At 46.3% G+C, this 21387-nt stretch overlaps 1 protein-coding gene and 1 pseudogene across 12 annotated transcripts; both read right to left on the bottom strand.

Moving 5' to 3' along the window:
* Positions 1–2636: 2636 nt before the first annotated feature.
* Positions 2637–6116, bottom strand: LOC109733056 (L-type lectin-domain containing receptor kinase IX.1-like; annotated as a pseudogene).
* A 7651-nt stretch (positions 6117–13767) lies between these two features.
* On the bottom strand, positions 13768–19818 carry LOC109733066 (transcription factor MYB3R-1-like). 12 transcript variants are annotated; one of them, XM_073508646.1, is made up of 11 exons: positions 17016–19817; positions 16809–16888; positions 16550–16617; positions 15798–15910; positions 15536–15652; positions 15389–15451; positions 15198–15283; positions 14961–14980; positions 14825–14884; positions 14677–14738; positions 13768–14577 (listed from the first exon to the last, which is right to left on the bottom strand). In XM_073508646.1, the coding sequence occupies exons 4-7, from the start codon at positions 15903–15905 to the stop codon at positions 15203–15205; spliced, it is 369 nt and encodes a 122-aa protein (XP_073364747.1). In that variant the 5' UTR covers positions 15906–15910; positions 16550–16617; positions 16809–16888; positions 17016–19817; the 3' UTR covers positions 13768–14577; positions 14677–14738; positions 14825–14884; positions 14961–14980; positions 15198–15202. The 12 variants fall into 12 exon arrangements, 7 of the variants coding, with proteins under 7 accessions (XP_073364747.1, XP_073364745.1, XP_073364742.1 ...); XM_073508644.1 differs by having other exon boundaries at positions 15798–15917; XR_012202873.1 differs by having other exon boundaries at positions 15536–15612; positions 16550–16888; positions 17016–19818.
* Positions 19819–21387: the final 1569 nt, after the last annotated feature.

Here is a 21387-nt window from a genome sequence, read left to right on the forward strand (position 1 = left end):
GTATTGCAATGCTAGGAAACAAGGCCTAGGGTTCATACTTTCACTAGTGCAAGTTCTCTCAACAATAATAACATAATTGGATCATATAACTATCCCTCAACATGCAACAAAGAGTCACTCCAGAGTCACTAATAGCGGAGAACAAACGAAGAGATTATGGTAGGGTACGAAACCACCTCAAAGTTATTCTTTCCAATCAATCCGTTGGGCTATTCCTATAAGTGTCACAAACAGCCCTAGAGTTCGTACTAGAATAACACCTTAAGACACAAATCAACCAAAACCCTAATGTCACCTAGATACTCCAATGTCATCTCAAGTATCTGCGGGTATGATTATACGATATGCATCACACAATCTCAGATTCATCTATTCAATCCAACACAAAGTACTTCAAAGAGTGCCCCAAAGTTTCTACCGGAGAGTCAAGATGAAAACGTGTGCCAACCCCTATGCATAGGTTCATGGGCGGAACCCGCAAGTTGATCACCAAAACATACATCAAGTGAATCAATAGAATAACCCATTGTCACCACGGTTATCCCACGCAAGACATACATCAAGTGTTCTCAAATCATTAAAGACTCAATCCGATAAGATAACTTCAAAGGGAAAACTCAATCCATTACAAGAGAGTAGAGGGGGAGAAGCAACATAAGATCCAACTATAATAGCAAAGCTCGCGATACATCAAGATCGTGCCAAATCAAGAACACGAGAGAGAGAGAGATCAAACACATAGCTACTGGTACATACGCTCAGCCCCGAGGGTGAACTACTCCCTCCTCGTCATGGAGAGCGCCGGGATGATGAAGATGGCCACCGGTGAGGGTTCCCCCCTCCGGCAGGGTACCGGAACAGGGTCCCGATTGGTTTTTGGTGGCTACAGAGGCTTGCGGCGGCGGAACTCCCGATCTATTCTGTTCCCCGATCGTTTTAGGGTATATGGATATATATATATAGGCAGAAGAAGTACGTCAGGGGAGCCACGAGGGGCCCACGAGGGTGGAGGGCGCGCCCCCTGCCTCGTGCCTTCCTCGTTGCTTCCTTGACGTGGACTCCAAGTCCCTCGGGTTGCTTTCCTTCCAAAAATAACTTCTCCAGAAGGTTTCATTCCGTTTGGACTCCGTTTGATATACCTTTTCTTCGAAACACCTAAACAAGGGAAAAAACAGGAACTGGCACTGGGCTCTGGGTCAATAGGTTAGTCCCAAAAATAACATAAAAGTGTTTAATAAAGCCCATAAACATCCAAAACAGATAATATAATAGCATGGAACAATCAAAAATTATAGATACGTTGGAGACGTATCATATACCAGACAGAGTTCCTCCACGCATAACTGCAGAACCGCTGCCCTCTGCGGAGGTTCGTCTTCCCTGGTATACTCGACATCAACGCTGATGTGCTCAGGGTACAAGCCGCAGACCCTCTTTAGGATCCTGCTGATCATCTTGTCGGCTTCGTCAGGATTGCTGGTGCATACAACATCCAGCTTTTCCTTGTCGTGGATGTCAACCTCCTTGAGGTGCCTTTTGTAGTCGTGCTTCTAACCGGGGACCTGAACGTCGTCGACCTCGGTGCTCTGGTCGGACGTCTCACCACGGGGACACTTGGCAGATGGTTCCTCCGCCATTACGCTCCTCCAGCGATGGCGGCCTTGAGACAGAGATTGTGGGGAGTTGCTAGTTGAGATGGAGCAGCAATGGTGTTTTTCGGAATTGAGCGGCTATGGAAGCGCAGTTGCCTTATTGTGGCAAGGTTTGGGTCGTGGAGGATGCGGTTGGACGCGGCCTCGTCGTGGTAGTAAGGGCGGTAGACATGCGCTCGCCGTTGCTGTGCGTCGGGGCAACTGCCGAGTGGCAGTGCTCGCGGTTGCCGGGAAAAAGCAACCGTCAAAGCGTCCGCTTAAGCACGTACAAATGTTTTTGCATAAGCCATTTAAGCACATACTGCACTGGCACGCTTAGATAGTGTGCACTTCGTTCAGCTACTAAGCACGTACTATGATGAACTGCTTGCACCTTTCCTGACGCACGCCGCTACTACCACACGACGAATGCTGTAGAGACTTCACACATGTGGACCCACAACCGATACTCTCTAAGCAGTATTCGCACCCATGCCTCTACTACCACACTTCCCGACGCATGACTCTCACGTGCCCGTGGTGACACACGCTCGTAACTCTAAAGACTTCACAACCGTGACTCTCTGAGTGAGTCTACGGATGCATGCCCCTGCCACCACACATTTGTGCATCCACAGAGTTGATACCAATGCCTCTATAATTCCAACGTCAGTGCCTGTAGAGCCTGGTGTTCCGTGCCTCACATGTCTATTAAGATGCTATAGCGAACAAAAAAACCACAGCCAAGCAGCATGAATCTTGATGCTAAAATCAGACCGTCGAACATTACAGACGGTTCCACCATTTCCATCTCTCCCACCTCCACTACTCTCTTGCTTCCTCTCTTCCACAGTAAATCTTGAAACATTCCGCACTCACACAAGGAAACGCGAAATGGGCTTTAGCCCAATAAGGAATCGACTGACCACAATAGTGGTCAGCCAAAAATTTCAGCCCAAAGCATGACAACACACACAACAGAAAAAAAAACAAGGAGCGGGAATCTTGAGACAGAGATCAATGGTTCAAAAATCGACTGACCCAAATACATTTTTCAGCGGGTTGACCTATAGCTAAAGTGACTTTGCTATGTGACTTGTGTAAATCCGATGATGTGTTTCAATTCTAAAACACGAAACCTTTGTAAAGGTTTGATGGTACAACTAATAATGTAATTAAAGACAACGAGTGCATGTTCGAAACAAACGAGTCCTACTGCATTTCAGAACGTAAATGCATTTGTTCCATAGTAAATACTTCAACTTCCACGAAAAACGGCTGGACTTTTTTTCCGGGTGCGATCAGAGAAGCGTGTGGTCTATCTCGTTTCAGCAAAGATTCTTCAGTCAAGCTCGACTGAGTGGCAGCCACGCCGTTGCTGCCACCAAAGATGTACACATGATGTCGTTGATGTGGCGTGTTACTGTCGATGAAGATGTGCAGCTCCCTGTACCACTAATTGCTGGCATGTAGCTTGCAGCCGGCATCCTTGAGGGGAGGGGAGGCAGGGGCGCCTCAAACCGCAGCACGTTGAGAGCATGCATGACAGACAGTCTCAGCTTCAAATCGAGCTGAGCACACCAAAGCCCGACGATCAGCACACACTCCATCTCCCGGGCATCGAATTCTTCTCCCAGCCGTGTGTCGGCGGCGTCCAGAATCTTCCCTCTTCCATACGAGCTCCAGACCCACTGAGCCAGGTGGACCGCATCTTCATCATCATCATCTTCTTCTTCTTGCTGAACCACCACCATGGGCCGTCTGCCGCAGGCGATCTCCAGGAGGACAACGTCGAAGCTGTAAATATCTGACTCGGCGTTGGCCCTGCCAGTGATCATGCATTCTGGATCCATGTATCCCATTGTGCAGGTGTGTGCCGTGGTGATCGAACCTCGGCTGTGTTTGACCAGCCTGGCGAGACCGAAGTCGCCGAGCTTGGTGTTGAAGGACGCATCCAGCATGATGTTGCTTGGCTTGACATCCCTATGCAGGATGCACTGCTCCCACTCCTGATGTAGGTAGAGAAGCGCGGATCCTAACCCGAGCACAATCTCATGTCTGAAGATATAAACATATACAACATTAATCATCATCTGCTGAGGGCTAATGAAGCAATGCGATACTCCCTTCTTTTTTATTTACTCCATGTATTAGCTTTGGTCAAAGTCAAGTTTTATAAACTTTGACAAAATTTATAGACATAAATATTAACATATACAATAACAAATTAATACCATTAGATTCATTATTGAATGTATTTTCACATCATATAGATTTGTTACGGTAAATATTTATATTGTTTACTATAAACTTGGTCAAACTTTATGAAGTTTGATTTCAGTCAACTTTAATATGCAGAGTAAATAAAAACGGAGTGAGTAGTAATATGCAGAGTGAGGTGCTTCTTCTCTGGTGGGCGACCTAACCGACCATGGAAGAATGGCATTATTGGTAGCGTAGAGATGCCTGTCGAGGCTGCCGTTGGGCATCAAGTCGTAGGCGAGAAGCAACTCACGGCCTCCATGGCACCAGCCGATAAGCTGCACGAGGTTCTTGTGGCGAAGCCGGCTTATGACCCTCACCTCAGAGGCATGCTCCTTCCTCCCCTGCTTGGAGCCCTTGGAGACTCTTTTGATGGCCACGTGAAGGTCCAGTTCCTTGAGGAATCCTTTGTACACCGAGCCGAAGCCCCCTTGTCCTAGCTTCTTATCGTCGGAAAAGTTGTCGGTGGCCATGGCCAAGTCGCTGTAGCAAAACCGCTTGGGCGCGGTTCCTTTCTCGAAGTCTTCTTCCATGCTCTGATTGTCATCAAAGAAGCCGGCCTCTGATAGCCCTTGCTCCGTTGCTCAGTGATGGTTTTCGGCCCGGTTTCGCCGTAGGAGGAGACAGATCAAAGTGACGAAAACGAGCAAAAACAACATAGAACCTACAGAGATGCCGATCAGAAGCCTGGTTCTGTTCCGAGGAGGCGAAGATTCTGTGAAAGAATTCCAAGCAGAATGACACTGGATTAGCATGCGTCTCGCTGGTTCAATTCAAACATGCGCAACATGTGACTAGACCAACACAGAAGTGAACACTAACCTCCGTGAGGCAACAACGACTTTGTTAAGTTCTGGTGCCCGCACCCGTAGTTTTCACCGTACTCAACTTTGAGCATGTCGCAGTACATTTTGTAGTAGCGGGCCCGGTCCTTGGCCAGCGGGGTCGCGTAGCCCTTGCCGCACTCCGCCGAGCCGTTGAAGATGTTGGTGATCATGCCGTAGCCGGGGAGCATCCCCGCGTCGACATCTTGGGCAAAAGGAGTCCAGCCATCGGTCATCACGGCGTGACACGATGGTTTGGGCGCCTGAGGCGTCATCCAACATCAGATTGCCGTCTTGAACGCCACGACGGGGTTCGTGGACACCAGGTCCGGGTTGTCTAGGAGGTCCAGCCCCAATGCCTCCCCGGCTTGTCGATAGTTGAAGTCGTTGTGACAATGAACTGTGTAATTGCTAGGATTGCTAAATCTCAGTCGACTGAGAGTCAATTATGTTTGTGATATCTTACGTGAAAATCCATGCAAATTTTCTTCTTTATTTTGTCTATCTTTTTTTTATATTTGTGTTACTTGACTGAGACTTGTTTATGTCTCGGTCAACTGAGATCTAGCCACACCTACTTACTAATATGAAACTCACACTAGATTCATGTCCAAAAAAGAATAGATAAACGATATGATGTATAGTTCGTATTATAATATTAAAATATATGTAGGTAATAAAGCGGGGCAAAAACCTGTTTCATGCTTCTTACTAGGTCAGCTGTACTGGGCCTCGTCCGTAGTAGCGCATGATCACTGGATTTTGCTCTTTCACGAAGCAGTAACCTGACGTCATAGCCCGATAGCATGTCATACCGTGGATTCTCTCGCGACAGAAAAAAAAGGTTACACCCCTCGATCCATATTGACTGTTGCTGAGTTAGTCCAATCTTAATACAAAGTTGTACTAACTCAAAGACAAATGAAATAGATCGGAGGTAGTAGTGAAAGCATAAGCGTCATCTTGCATCATACCAACGGTTTCGTGGGAGGTCTGCCCGAAGAAGGCGGCGAGCTCCCGTCTGCGGGTCTTGTCGTCGCTGGCATTGCCGAAGGCAGGGAAGTTGCTCACGGCCTTGACGAATGCGTTGTAGGTGTAGAACGCGCCGCCCTCGCAGCTGCCTTTGTTGCGGTTGCTCAGCATGGCGTCGAACTTCTCCCGGGTGATGATCGACGGCACGCCGGCCTTCTGCTGCCCGCCGGCACCCGCGAGCAACGCCGCGCAGCCGGCGAAAGCGAGGAGCCCGAAGACCCTCATGTTCGCGCGTGAGGCTTGAGCCGAGCGAGAACAGTGTGGTTTTATCGCAATCGCAAGGCTGTGAAGCTTTTGTTTTTGTGTTTGGAGGTGTTAGAGTATATAGGCATATCTTTGTATATGGTAGACTATGAATTGTAATCATCTTCTGCCTTATCTCTAGAAGAGGCTTCTTGCCCTTCAAGCCTTGTACTCTATATAAACCGCTCGAAAGGCTCAATACAACATCCATCATATTCCGCACCAAATCCCTCTCTCCCTTCTAACATGGTATCAGTTTCCGGGTTCTAAACCCTAGCAGCCGCCGCTTCCGCACCCGCGCGCTGCCCCTGGGGCGGCCGGCCTCCATGACCGCCGCCGGGGCCGCGCCGCCCGTACCTAGGGTTCGTCCGCCGGCCGTGTTGGTCGGCTGCCCTAGAGAGTCTTTTTCCCGAGCCCTTGCTCCGGGTTTTTTCGCTCTCTGGCCTGTCGTTTTGATCGCCGTTTTTATTTTTGGTTTTTCGATCTAATCTTGATCGGTTTGCGTCGCCCGCCGCCGCCGTCGACCCCCGTGCGCCTCTACTCCAACACCGGCGCGACAGGCCGGCCTCTTCACCGACCCGGCAGCCACGCGCGCCGAGGCGGCTGTCAGGGCCCTTCGCCGTCCGTGCGTCGGCCCTCCTGTCGCCCTGCACCGGCCATCACCGCCATGCTCCCGAGTTCAGCGCGCCCCACCATCGATCGAGCAACGGGCTGCCGCTGCGTCGCCCGTCGGGCCGCAGCGCCGCCGCCCTGTGGTTCTCCCATGGCTACAACAATCCGCACCGCCACTGCGTCGCCCCTTCGGGCCGTAGTGCCACGGCACGTGGTCCACACCGCCGTCCCGAGACCGTTCCCGTGGTTGCACCACCTCGTGCGCTGCCGCTGCGTCGCCCCTTCGGCCGTAGTGTCGCGGCCCGCGGTCAACCGCCGCACCAAGGCCGTCCCCGAGGCAGCACCGACCCTCGCGCTGCCGCTGCGTCGCCCTGTCGGGCCGTAGTGAGCGTGGCACGTGATCCCTGCAACCGCCCTGAGGTCTTCCCAGCCGTCGCCCCGACCTGCCCGCCGCCGTTGCGTCGCCCCTCGGGTCGTAACGCTGCGGCCCACGATCCACCGCCGTCCACGCGCGTTGACTTCCACGTGATATGTGCCACGCCGTCTCCCTTGGCGCGGGAACGTCACCGTCCGCGCCGGTCTTCGTCATGCTGTCGGGTTCATTATCGCCTACTTCGAGCACCGCCGCCGCGCTTCTTCTCTAGCCGCCGCTGCCGCCTCCTTAGGCCGCCGCCGCCGCTGCTCTTCTTCCGCGGCTCCACGGCGACTACCTCGACACCGGCTACCCCGACCCAACATCGACCACGGCGTTCTTTGCACGGCTACACCATCCTACGCTCTCGGCTACCTCGACATCGGCACAAAGGGCTATCTTCCGCTTGAGCAACTCGTCGGCTTCTTCTACAGTCAACGCGTCCGCGACGCGACACCGTCCACGACGCTACTGCTATGACAGCGGGGGGATGTCAGCCTGTCGACTGCTATTCTCATCAGTCTGACCGTCTGTGATGCTCCTGTTGTCTGCGCCGCTACCGCTACGACTGCAGGGGGGTGTTAGAGTATATAGGCATATCTTTGTATATGGTAGATTATGATTTGTAATCATCTCCTGCCTTATCTCTAAGAGAGGCTTCTTGCCCTCCAAGCCTTGTGCTTTATATAAACCGCCCGAGAGGCTCAATGCAACATCCATTATATTCCGCACCAAATTCCTCTCCCTTCTAACAAGAGGAAAGCAAGGTCGTGGTCAGGAACTCTCATCCTAGGCCTGGACCCTGCACGCCCGTGGAATCGTGGTCCATACGCTGCGAACACTGCACCGGTTGATACGGCAAAGGAAATTCCATTTCCCCTGGGCGTACGGGAATGTTTTGTGGCTGGTCTTGGGCAGAAGACTTAGACTAGGCCATTGTTTGGCCACCTACGAGGCATCGACAGCGCATTGCATCGAGTACCATCAGCTCGTTACTACTATCTCTGTCCTATAATATAAAAACGTTTTCAACACTACGTATATACGCTAGTGTCGAAAACGCTTTTTATATTATAGGACGGAGGGAGTCGTTTGGCGTCATTGGTAGTATTTCCCTTTGCATAGCCTCAGAATTTCGGATTCAGACTCTCTTTTCTTCCTCACTGGGACACCGACCTTGACATCGACCAAATACTGCACAATACCATAGAACACCGTCGTGTTGTTCTCGCCGTTGTCGTTGTTGCTGCAAGCATCGCTACGCAAATCCACTTGTCCGGCACCAATTGGTTGTAGACGTGTGCATCCCCATCGGTGCAGAGTCATATTACCCCCGTCTCAAATTATTTGTCTTAAATTTGTTTAAATCATGTATCTAACACTAAAACGTGTCTAGACACAAGCAAGTAATTCGAGACGAGGAGTATTATTAAGCCTCTCACATTGCATCCTCTGTGTGTGATGAAGGAATCGCCTACTTTATAAATTACGTGTGATGGTTTGTAGGTCGCCCACTAGAGAACAAACGTGTGTGATATCATGCGGACGGGTTGCATGGACGATTGTGTTTGTGTGTTGTACAACTGCACATGGTATGAGAGGCTAACTGTCTGCGATACTCAGGCGGTTAAACACATTTTAATCATGCGAGATGTTGGCATGCATCTCACTTTCTTTGGATCCAGAGATAATCTGTACAAACTATGGCGATGTGTTTGTACTGCCCAAACACACCTGCAACATAAACTGAAGGGGAGCTCCTTCACCTGCAAGATGAACTGAAAATGCACGCTAAGGCTACTTGAAGAACCACCATATGTTGAATTGAATATACACAAGAGAAGAAGCATGAACGTCCAGGGTAACTCTATGTTATAGAACAATAACTGAGTATATATGTCCATAAGTTGGCATGTGCCATGCACGCATATAGAATCCAAAGAATGTAAATTCATACATAAGTATGTTTTTTTCTTTTTTTGCTCTCTTTCTCTTGGTGAGTACTCTTTCTTGGTCACATTTGCTGCCACCTTCTCAGAAGAGGAAGACGAGCTGGTCTTCCTCTACATACGTGGCTTGTAGTTCAAATAGCAGTTTACCCCATAGTAGTTGCTGCAACACTTGCTACAGTTGATGCATCACTTACAGAAGCTGCATCAGTTGTTTGTGGTATATGAACTGAACACAGTGCAGCAGTGCGACCTGCCTGCCGGGTCTTGGCTATATGAACTGAATATATATATTGACATGCCAAGTCTTTGGCGTGTCATCATTGAGCAACTGTGCAAAGCCAAGATGCATTGGCAGTGACGTGCCAGCAGAGCTGGCCGGAGCCCGGAGGAGACAGGTATAGTAGTGTAGCCGTGTGCTGGAGCAGGGCGCATGACGTAGGGTACGAGAGCAGGGAGCTGTGACCTGGGAATAGTCGATACAATCGAGGGCCGGGGTTGCAAGTCTGAAAGTACTCTTATTATCTGACGCATCAGATGGTGTAAGCCGCGACGGGAAAAATAGTGCTAATAAGTTTTCAGTAATAATTAGTGACTACATGATTTCCTACATTGGAAGGAAAACGTTGTGGCACCATCGTCGTCCGATCTAGGGTTTCCCCTGGTGCTCCGGGCGTCCCCGGTGTTGGATTGGTGGTTACATTGGTTTGGACTGCCTCTCTAGTTAGTGGGCTTAACTGTGTCTTTTGCTTGTACGGGCCAAGCACCTTGTCTCTCTTCTTTTCTATTTTAGGCACCGTGTTCACGCCTTGCGTTCGTGCATGTGTCGTATCTCACTTGTACTCATTCTCTCTTCTTCTATCAATAAAAAGATACACTAGGGTTTCAAAAAACTACCGGTTTTTTTGTTTTGCTAATAACTACCAACTTTGAGGTCCGCTGTTTCAAAAAACCCAAATGACTGAGTGTTTAAATTTTAAACTGTTTGTTTGACACCTGCGGCCCACCCGTCAGGTCCACATGGCATACAAGTCAACACCGTTAGGTTGACTATTCATTGGTTATGACAGGTGGGGCCCAAATATTTATAAAAAGCAATTGAGTACCTATATTTTTCAAAAAAAGTAATCAGGTCCTGTAATTCCTTAAAAAAGCAACCAAGTCCTTGTAAATCAGGTCCCTGGGCCGATCCAGCTCGACCTCTCTCCCGCAACCGACCGCTGTCCTCTCCCTAGAATCGCCGCCCACTCCCCTCCATTTCCTCCCCAACCGGTGACCTGAAGAGGCTGAGCTCCAGGACATTGACTAGGGGTGCGCGGCCGGCGGCTCCCCGTGGCGCGGTCAGCAGTAGGGCCTCAGACCGCTCATGTCCAGCAGCATGTGGCGGCTCCCCATTGGTGCGGCCACTAGCACGCAGCGGCTCCCTACAGAGCCCCATACTCTCAAAGTAGGGGCAGCGAGTGGCCGGTGGGCGCAATAGGTGGCGGCAACGAGCGGCCACACCAGGGGTGGCGAGGAGCCGACGATAGCAGCAGGTGGCGGCGCACGAGCACCGACATGCGTAGCTTTGTGCGCGCTCTTCCCTTGGCCCTGTTCGTCTATAGCAACCAGCGAAGGTCGCCTAACTTGGGTAGGATGCTTCCCTGGACATGGTCATTCTGCCGGGAGAGGGGGAAGGCGGGCTGCCCAGCAGCGGCATCGCTCTAGCGACCGGTCGGCCGACCAAGGTGGTGAGCGTGCGCGTCGAGCCCAAGGTCCTCCATGGCTGGGGGCGAGCGGCGTGAGGCAGAAAGAGAGATAGAGGAAGAAGAAGACAAGGTAAGTAAGAGAGATAACGGCGTTGACATTTTATGCCACGTCAGCTCCGACGAGTGGGCCATCCTTGTCATAATCACGATCAATTTTAAAGCACTTGGTCATTTGGGGGTTTTGAAACAGTCGACCCAAAGTTGGTAGTTATCAGCGAAAATATAAAACCAGTAGTTTTTTGAAAACCTAGCCCGAACGGTAGTAGTTTTATGCTATTTACTGGAATTAAAGGGAGGAATAGGAGGGGTTTCCATCATATGTATGTATGTTTCCCTTGTCTAAGGAGGGGTTTCCATCATATGGATGTATGTTTCCCTTATCTAAGTAGGGCATGGCTATAACTCACTTATAATGAGGTAACCTTCCGACTCGTTGAACCCACCCAAGCGTATGGGCCGGCCCAGTGCACGGGAGGCCACTGCCTCTTTTTTTTTCATGTTTTCCATTTTTTACTTCCGTTTATACTTACGAATATTCTAAATAAATATTTTACATAAAATATTAAAAAAGTGCAAGCATTTTAAAAATGTTAAATGTACATAAAGAAAAAGTTTCTACTGTATGCTAAAAATGTATACAAAAAAAATAACATGTGTACAAAAAATTGATCATGTATTTAAAAAATATTAAACCAAGCATTTGAATTTTTTTTTAAACAAGTATTCAAAAAATATTAGACAAGCATTTAAAAATTGTTAAATGTGTATACAAAAATGTTGATCATGTATTAAAAAACTTTTAAACTTGTCTTTGCAAAATTTTAATCAAGCATATGAAAAATGTTAAATGTGTAAAGAAAAAATATTGACCATATATTCAAAAAATATTAATCAAGCATTTGAACAAATGTTAAATGTATGTAGTTAAAGTGTTGACCATGTATTGAAAAAATGTTAAACTTGTATTTCAAAAAAATAATTAAGGATTTGAAAAAAGAAAGTGTACAATGTGTACATAAAAAAACGTTGACCTATTAAAAATGTTATGGGGTATTTATAAAATGTTAATCAAGCATTTAAAAATTGTTAAGTGTATATTTGAAAAAAATGTTGACCATATATTCAATAAATCTTAATCTTGTACTTGAAAAATATTAAACATGTATATTAGAATAAAGTTTATTAGATATATACCGAAAATGTGTATAGAAAAACAATGAGGACCTGAGATAAAACAAAAGAAAATCAATGAAAAACGAGAATGTATGTACTTACGAATATTCTAAATAAATATATTACAAAATATTTTACATAAAACATTAAGAAAATGCTAAGCAAGCATTTGAAAATTGTTAAATGTACATAGAGAAAGAGTTCCTAATGTATACAAAAAAATATAACATGTGTAAAAAAATCGATCATGTATTTAAAAAATATTAATCCAAGCATTTGAAATTTTTGAAAAACAAGTATTTAGAAAATGTTAGACAAGCATTTAAAAATTGTTAAATGTGTATACCAAAATGTTGACCATGTATTAAAAAACATTTAAACTTGTCTTTGCAAAATTTTAATCAAGCATATGAAAAATGTTTAATGTGTACAGAAAAAATATTGACCATATATTCAAAAAATATTAATCAAGCATTTGAACAAATGTTAAATGTATGTAGTTAGAGTGTTGACCATGTATTGAAAAATGTTAAACTTATATTTCAAAAAATTTAATCAAGGATTTGAAAAAAGAAAGTGTAAAATGTGTACATAAAAAACATTGACCTAATAAAAAATGTTTGGGGTATTTATAAAATGTTAATCAAGCATTTAAAAATTGTTAACTGTATATTTGAAAAAATGTTGACCATGTATTCAATAATATTAATCTTGTACTTGAAAAATATTAAACATGTATATTAGAATAAAGTTTATTAGATATAAGCAATGAGAACCTGAGATAAAACAAAAGAAAATCAATGAAAAACGAGAAAAAACAAACAAAAGCAGACAAAACAAAGAGAAGAAAGAAGCTAGTGAAAAACGAAAAAAGAAACAAAGAAAACCTAACAAAATAGAAAAAACAGTAAAATAGAGAAAATAAACGAAGAAAAACGGTGAAAAAAAAACCCAATGAAAATCCAACGCTTTTTTTTTAAGAAGGTCGTGACCATTGGCTAGCAGTGCAACGCTACAGCTAGGACAGCGTGGGATTGATTCGTGTGATCCTTTTTCTGTGTATTTATTTTAGTGTGAATGGGTCGGCCCGAAACTACAGACGCGCTTTAGGTGAGACCGAAGGAAGATATAAGCGAGATATAGCCCCTGCAATGTAAGTGAGAGCGTACAAAGGCGAAGAGAAGGAAAACAGTCCTCGTTTAGGTGGTTGGGCTGCAGGCCCATGAGAATGGAAGGGAAGCAGGAAAAAAATAGAAACATAAGTGGTTGGGCTGCGGCCTGGAAAAGAATTTAAGAAACAAAGAAAATTGTAAAAACCAAACTCCTCACAACCCCAACAAAATCGCAAAAATCGAACGCGCCAATGCCCATGGCCCTATTGCGGTTGTGGCCACGACACTCGCTGCACCCTACTATGATTGTGGCTATGACGCTCGCAGCACTTAATCCAAGCACACTACGGCCCTCCCCATCGCGACAACTCCAACATCTTGGGAACTCTACCCTGACACCGCAAATCACCACCGCAATGAATGCAATTGCGACGCCGTGTCGACAAACCTTCGGCTGCCGACAAAAATTGTCGTCGCCACCATGTCAACCGCTCAACATCCATCGAAACCCATGGCGGAATGAACCCTACAGAAAACAGAGGGGTGGTGGCGGAGCAGTGTACGCCTTAGCCCAATGCTGGAACCGATGAAGAACTTGACTCCGAGCAGTCGAAGACGCTCGAATCGACAGCCGAGACAAAGAAACAATACTGAATCACTTGCAGGGCGGAGTGCGAGACGGGGTAGGAAAAGATGGGGGGTTGGCGTTAGTGGAGCAAGGAAGGGGGATATAGGGAACGTTCGCTCAGTCGACAGTTAGCGCGAACAATTTCTGCTGTGAACAAACACTGACCCTCATATTATTCGCAAAAAAAAAAAAACACTGACCTCATACAGCTTGAGAAAGGAATCACGAAGTTCGTGGCATGCCTAGATTTTTCATATCAAGGAAGGATGCATCTCAAAGCTTTATCACATGCTATCACATTATGTGAAGATCCACTATTTCAATCAGGACAGTAACCACAAAGAAGGTAATGCAAATTGTGTGTAATGCAAACAATACAAAGAAGTTAATGCAAACTGTGTGTAATGCAAACAATACAAAGAGGTAACTGCAGCTCCCTCCACATTTTCACATCCGGGCTTGGGACCGGCAAAGGCAGTGTTAAACCACAACAAACAAAACATACAACACCAATCATTCAAGCAAAGCATTCAGGACACACCATCATGAAAAGCATACAGCACACACCATCAAGCAAGCATACAGCACACACCATCAAGCAAATGCATTATTAATTCAAACACACACACACAGTCGGTCACATAGAGAGTCACAGTCACACACAGATTCAGTCACACACACACAGTAAGAGTCACACAAAGTCAGTCACAGTCACAGTCACACACAGTCAGTCACACACACAAGAGACAGAAAGGGCACAGACAGAAAGCTAATACTACAAGCAAGACCCATGATGTAAGTTGTTTGGCATGCAGTACCTTCCAGGAATAACTTTTGCTATTTCTGCTCATTTATTCCCAAATACAGTACCTGATGGCATTAATCAGTGCATGTTCCTCCTCAGTAGTCCAAGCATCGTTCCATATGTTTGGATTCAGATGATTATGCCACCTAAGATGTTTTGAATGAATTCAAAAATCAGCTTCGTATTAACAACTAAGATGTTTTGAATGAATTCAAAAATCAGCTTCATATTAACAACTGCATCACCTAGACCAAATGTGTTTCCCCCGATAGCAGCCATAACTTGATTTGAAGAATAGAGCAACTGTCTGAAGAAAGAAGAACAAAATAGTTAGCAAGGACTGCGAATAGAGAAAGAGACGCCAAGAAATAACAAGTTACTCAAGGCAATTACCTGTTCATTAGCGATCGGGGGAAGTCCACCAAAGTAAACACGCTGACAATGCCGAGTAACCTAAGAAAAGAGTGGTCAGACATATGCATCACAGAACAAGAAAAATCTCAAGCACAAAGCAAAAAATCGAGCATACCTACTGTGTCATGGCAGTGGCTGCATAGCGAGTGGATTGATGCAAAGGAAAGAAAGAATTAGAAAGTAATAACAAAACATTGAATTGAATAATAAAGAAGCATAATAGATCACAGGTGGGTTCATCACCAAATAAACTGAAAATCAGAGTGAATCTGGTCGCGTTGTGATGACATAATGGACTATCCATGATTTGAGTACTAGCTACACTGAATCATAAAAGGAGCACAGTAGTCACCTGTCCTAGAGCGGATAAATTGAACATGTTCGGGAGCATGTTCGGAAACATCCCAGGATCAGCAGTAGGAAGTTCTGGTAGCTGACCTGCAATGCATCAACATAGAATTGTTACCAATGTGTTTACCTTGCACATAGGGGAAAAATGCATTTCAGCAAACCATATAAAAATAAAACAATCAAAAGAAATACCTTGCAATGCGACCATTTTGTTAGTCCATACTTGTTTACAAGGTCAATAATTCTGTCATCTTCCTGTAGAAAAAAGATCATAAATATAACTATAAAATGTGTAAAATCATTTTTTTCTCTAGCAAAGTCAGGAGTGCAATGACAAACCTCTTGAGTCCAAGGACCTTTGATGAGTTCAGTGTTAAAGAACCTTCTGCCATGGATGTAAACATTGCACCTCTGTCCTATCCGGAAATAATTATAATTCAGCTGCGTAGGTAGATACTGACACAATATGTGAGCTCACCACACTTGCATATATAGAACAACATCCAAAGAAGCATGGTATTACTATATAACTAGCTAAAATGTGGGATATGCATAAATATTGTGTACAAACTTGAAAGGAGTTAAATTCGAGAGGGGTTACCATACAAACACAGACAGGTTGATGAGTGATCCACGGCTTCAGTTCAAACACAAGAAGCACACCATCAAAACCATAACAAATCAAATTAGCCATCATGAAAACCTCCATCCACCCTGGATTCTACATATACATCATTCTGAGCACAAACATCATACTTGTGGCAGGAAAATATACAGCAATGCATTGAAGAGTGTCCAAAGGGCAATGATACTACCCAACTACAGAGGTATGTAGGTCATAAAATTACATGCCCATGACCTTATAGAAATTTCCATGCATTATGAGGTGCCAATAGGTAGTTATGGAGCGCTTGCACAATGACACACAGTCACAGTCAACACACACACACACAGAGTCACATCAATACACAATCACAGTCATAAAATGACACACAGACACAGTCAACACACACGCACACACACAATGGAGCGCTTGCACACAAGAAACAGACAAAGAAACACACACAATCAGTCACACACACAAACAGTCAGTCACACACAGTCACACAGACACAATGGAGTGCTTGCACACAAGAAACAGACATAGATAGGATGAAACTAATCAAAGACATGAGAAAAAGTAAACTCTTTCTTCAAGCTTCCCATTCAAAACCTTCGACTCTGCATTATTTTAGTTCTTCAATTCCAAACCTCTCTCTGCATTACCCAACTACAAGCCAGGAGGCCACTACTGCTATATAAACAAAGACAAGTGACAAGTGTAAGAGAGCCAGAGAGCAAATTAGGAGGTACCTTTTTCTTTATCACCAAATTTCAGAGTCTGCACGTACCAAAATTGTATTTTGTGTCACAAGATGAACCTAAAGAACTCACCAGGAAAATATTCAAATTAACAGATCAAGTGAATCATGGAGAACATCATGTAGAATAGCAGTCCAACAAATCCAAAGCAATTCAAGTATATATGTAGATAATCACAGCTCATGTACATGCAAACCTTTCCCTCCCATAAGGTGATAAATTTGCAAGCTGAAGATCAAAATTCGATTACCTTAGTTGGTAAAACAGAAAGCGATAGGAACCCTGAGCAGTCCTTGGCATACTATCAGCATACTATCAGAATTATCGGTCCTGGAAAGAGCAACATACTATCAGCATGAATACATAATCTTGTGAAGTGAACAAGGAAAACATGGCTAAATAAGCGTTTTGGGACTACAGACATTAGCATCACAAAATGTAGAAAACATAAATATACCTGCGCTGTAAGCAAACCCCACCCATCAGTGTCCTTAGCAACACAAGGAAGAGCAAATGTGACATTTTTCTATATCCTGCCTGAAATACTTAGAAAAGCATTATTCCAGTGAATGGACAGCAGTAATACAAAAAAGAATATGATATCCACATAAGACATAACATATCACAAAAAATGTTTTGTCAAACACCACGGTATACATGATTATTATGATAAGAAAAAAAGGAACAAAAACAGGGAAAAGGATGCTGTGATGAGTGAGTGAGATATACAAGATAGGCATGAGATGCATTGGATGCCAAATCGGCCACACAAAGGAGTGTAAGACAAGCAAATGAGTGTTACAAGAGTCAAACTTTTCTGCTCAGCCTATCATCATCTATCAGCAGGAGAGAAGCCTGACCAGCGCACATCTCTGGATCGCTGCCTGCTCGAAACGGCCTAAATGGTTTGCATCCCTGAACACATCCCCATATATGGGGAGACGACATTGGAACACAAGCAAAGCATGAATAAGAAACCAATTGGACAGACCATATAAGCAGTAACACAATCAGAATCACCCCATCCAAGCAGTCAAACATAGTCACACACACAGATAATGCAGCACTTGCACACATGAAACAGACAAAGAAACATCATAGATAGGGGCACATCACACACACAGTCAGACACACACAATGGATCGCTTGCACACAAGAAACACACAAAGAAACAGACATAGATAAGGGCCGAAGTAAACTTAGAAAGCTATAAAGAAGTTCAAGAAACTGAATGAGTAAACTGATTTCTGTAGAGGGAAGAGGGTAATTCAGATCTTCATTCCTGAAAACAGGAAGCTAGTTAGATCATCATCACTACCCACAAGTTTGTAGGCACAGAGACGCATGCTTATTCTTGTCACAAAGTCTAGGCAAAGCAAGAAAAGCATTATTTCAGTGACTGGACAGCAGTAATTGATATCATATCTCATGCATAATTGAGTCAGTGAACCTCAAAAGGGAACAAAGAACAGTAGAAATGTATTGTCAAACACCATGGTAAACGATTATGATAAGAAAAATTGACAGCATGAATGTTCATGCACACGCAAAAGAAATACCACTTACAAACAAAACCTACTTGCGTTGAACATAAAATAAATTAAAAAAATAGCAAATTTACACTATATTAGGTCACAACCAGGTTATAAACAAGCATAGCATAAAATCTATATGCAATCCAAATCCTAATCACGCCCAGGCTTCCCAAGTGCATGGCTTACATAGCGACAAATACCAGCATTCTTGATATTTTAACCAATGAGTACAAAATTTGCTCCAAGTTGATGCCATAAAATTTAACAGGACAAACAAAAGGGACATGAGCAACATTGATAGAAAACATGTGATGAAGGTGCTTTCACAGATAAATAAATTCTGGAAGTTATGCTCATAGCAGAATTATATGCGCAGGTGTGCAATGACAAAATTCTGGAGTAATGCTATGCAATCAGAACGAAGTCTAAGGGGCTAGCAGCAATTCATCTAGTGCACTCCTATATGAAAATGGAAATAGCGACAGAAGGAATAAAAGAAGGAAACCTTGTCCTACAGTAGCAGCAGCAGGTGTTCAATTAGTCAAGCAGCAAGCCACATGATGTGCACTCTTTTAAAACTTTCTGCTATGCCTGCCTGCTCGAAATGGCACACCTGAACACACATCGGCATATATGGGAACATAAACAGAGCATGATAGGAAGTAACCAACCAATTGAATTGAAAAGAACAGAAATTAACACCCATCAGAACAATATCACCCCTGCATCTAGCCTGACGAAAGTGAAACAAGCTAGCTGGTACAATCAGAATCGACATCGGAACCAGAGGATCTAGGCTAACACGAACAAGCTAGCCGTTTGAGATCAGACAACAACCGACGAACAACGCAGGAGCCTAGGAACCGATCTGAACTAGCACGCCAAACTGACACCGTCTCTCCATCTACGGCCGGAACCCAACTTCAAAACCAAGACCCGACCGTTCCTGTAACGCTCGCGGCGACACGAACACGAAACGCGGGATCCAAAGCGTCTCTCAGATAACAGAAGCGCACGCAGAAATTTCTCAATCGCGAACCAGACGGGAGACCCTCGACGAGACGGGCCAAGAACACGCAAGCGCATCGGGTCGACGGCGAGGACGAGCAAAACGAAAACGGACGACGGCGAGGACGAGCAGAACCAAATCAGAAGCGACTCTAAACCGACGACGGCGGGGAAGCGCAAAATCAACTCGGAAGCGACTCTAAACTGACGAAATGAGCACGAGCAAAATCAAATCGGGCGCGGTTCTAGACGGACGACGGCGAGAACGAGCAAAATCAAATCAGGCTGGATTCTCTATCTATCTAAACCGGCGACGGCAACGACGAGCAAAATCAAATCCGGACGCGATTCTAGACGGGCAAATCGATCGAGGAGGACGAGCAAGATGAAACCCGGCTCGAGGAGGGCAGACGCACGGCCCGGACGAAGGGTGGAGGAGCAGCGGACCGGCCGGAGCGCGGCGGGGAGGTCGGAGGAGAGAGGCACCGCCCGGACCAAGAGGAGGAGGAGCGGACCGGGCGGAGCGCGGCGAGGAGGCGAGAGGCGCGGCGCAGAGGAAGAGAGGAGGAGGAGGAGCGGGCCGGCCAAAGGGCGCGGCTTTATAGCCGGGGCAGAGGCGATGGCGGCAGCCGGAGCCTTGTCCTTCGCCCAGGTGCGCGTGGCGTGGCGGCGGAAATAAAAGGAAAGTGGAGCTGTGGGTTCGTGATGGATGGAAGGATCCGGAGCGGGGTCGGCTGCTGTGCGGTGCTTCCGTCTCGAATTGGGGGCGGACACGGGAATTTCTTACCCTTGCGATGCCCGTCCACGCCGTGTCTTGGAAATGTGTTTTTGTCTTCTCAAAAAGAAAAATGTATTCTTTAGTATAGGCCATGGCATACCATACCATATTAGGCCATCTCAAACGGGCTGACCATGAAATGGATATGTATCTATCTTGAGACCAGACGTGGACATTGATATGAAGCCGGTCGTCTAACCATGCCCGTGTACATTTCAAACCGTATTTAAACAAACCGAACGAAATACATGCAAATTGAACGATTTTTTATCTAGATCGGACGAATGTTTTACATTTCTGGCATATTTCATTAAATAAAAGCGATCAAATCTAAACTTGGTCTAAATCTAAGGTGGCGCGCGTCCTCCGGGTCCTTATTCTTCCCATCCGTGCCCATGTCGGGCAGCCGCGTCCATGTCCGATAGCCAGCTGAGCCACGGAGAGTGAAAGTGCGTCCGCCGATGAGTAAGAGTAGAACATGGGACACGGATCGGCTCACGGGACTTGAGGCCTCGCTGTCTCCCACACCCTACTGCTCCTCGTCGGAGTCTGCAGCCTGTGCGTCACCGGTTCACGTGAGATCGATGGTGGACATGGACGGACATGCCTTGTCGTGGAATTGGCACCCTCGAAACTTTATTGGCGACACGAAGGGTGCACAGCTGCCGACATTCTCGTCCGCGACCGCCTGCACTGCCTCCACGTCCGACTGTGTCGCGGCCGCATTGTAGGCGGCATGTGCACGCGCAGCCTTGTGCAACACCCTTTGCTCGGTGACGGAGTTGGGGTTCTCCACGGCCATGGCCGCCTCGGCCTCATCGCTCACGAGCTGGCCGTAGATTTGGCCTTCTGTCAGCCGATGCTGCTTGAGGGAGAAGTTTTACCATGTTCCTCCTGCACTTGCCGGAACCCTGACATCGACTATGGTGCCGCTTGCTGCTCTGCCATGGCATCCTTGAAGTGCGCATGCGCATGCTCCATGATCAAGCCGGCAAGGAACAGGGCGGGCAGGGGCGTCGACTCGTCGTCGGAGGCTGTCTCCATCGTCGGGTCATCGTCGGAGACCTCTGAGGAGTAGGTCGGCATGCCGACCTCTATCCGCCTCACAGGGCAACCCCGCAAGCTGGCCGCAAGGGTGGCCAGCTCGTGCTTTTGCTCCGTCGAGAGGCTCTCCAACAATGCACTAGAGCTCGCGGTCATGGCGGAGGTGGTCCACGAAGGAGGATGTGAAGCGGACGTGGTGTTGTGTGGTTTGTGCCAAGTGTGACCTGGTGTAAATGGCGAACACTGGCTAGGGCAAGCGGCTGGGTGTGTCAATGCGGGCGCCGGAGTTGGTTTCACGGCCGGCGTGCCTGTACAATGATGGTAGGCGAACAGACGGTAGCCTGCTTCAAGTGGTAGGTATCCATCATGTCCCGTCTAGTAATGTCTATACGACATTAAACAGGCCCGAACATCAGACGAGGTGCAAACGGTGCTCTTGACCGACGCGTCGCTTCAATAACAGC

Source organism: Aegilops tauschii, chromosome 1 (genome assembly GCF_002575655.3).
Source record: "Aegilops tauschii subsp. strangulata cultivar AL8/78 chromosome 1, Aet v6.0, whole genome shotgun sequence".
NCBI classification, from domain to species: domain Eukaryota; kingdom Viridiplantae; phylum Streptophyta; class Magnoliopsida; order Poales; family Poaceae; genus Aegilops; species Aegilops tauschii.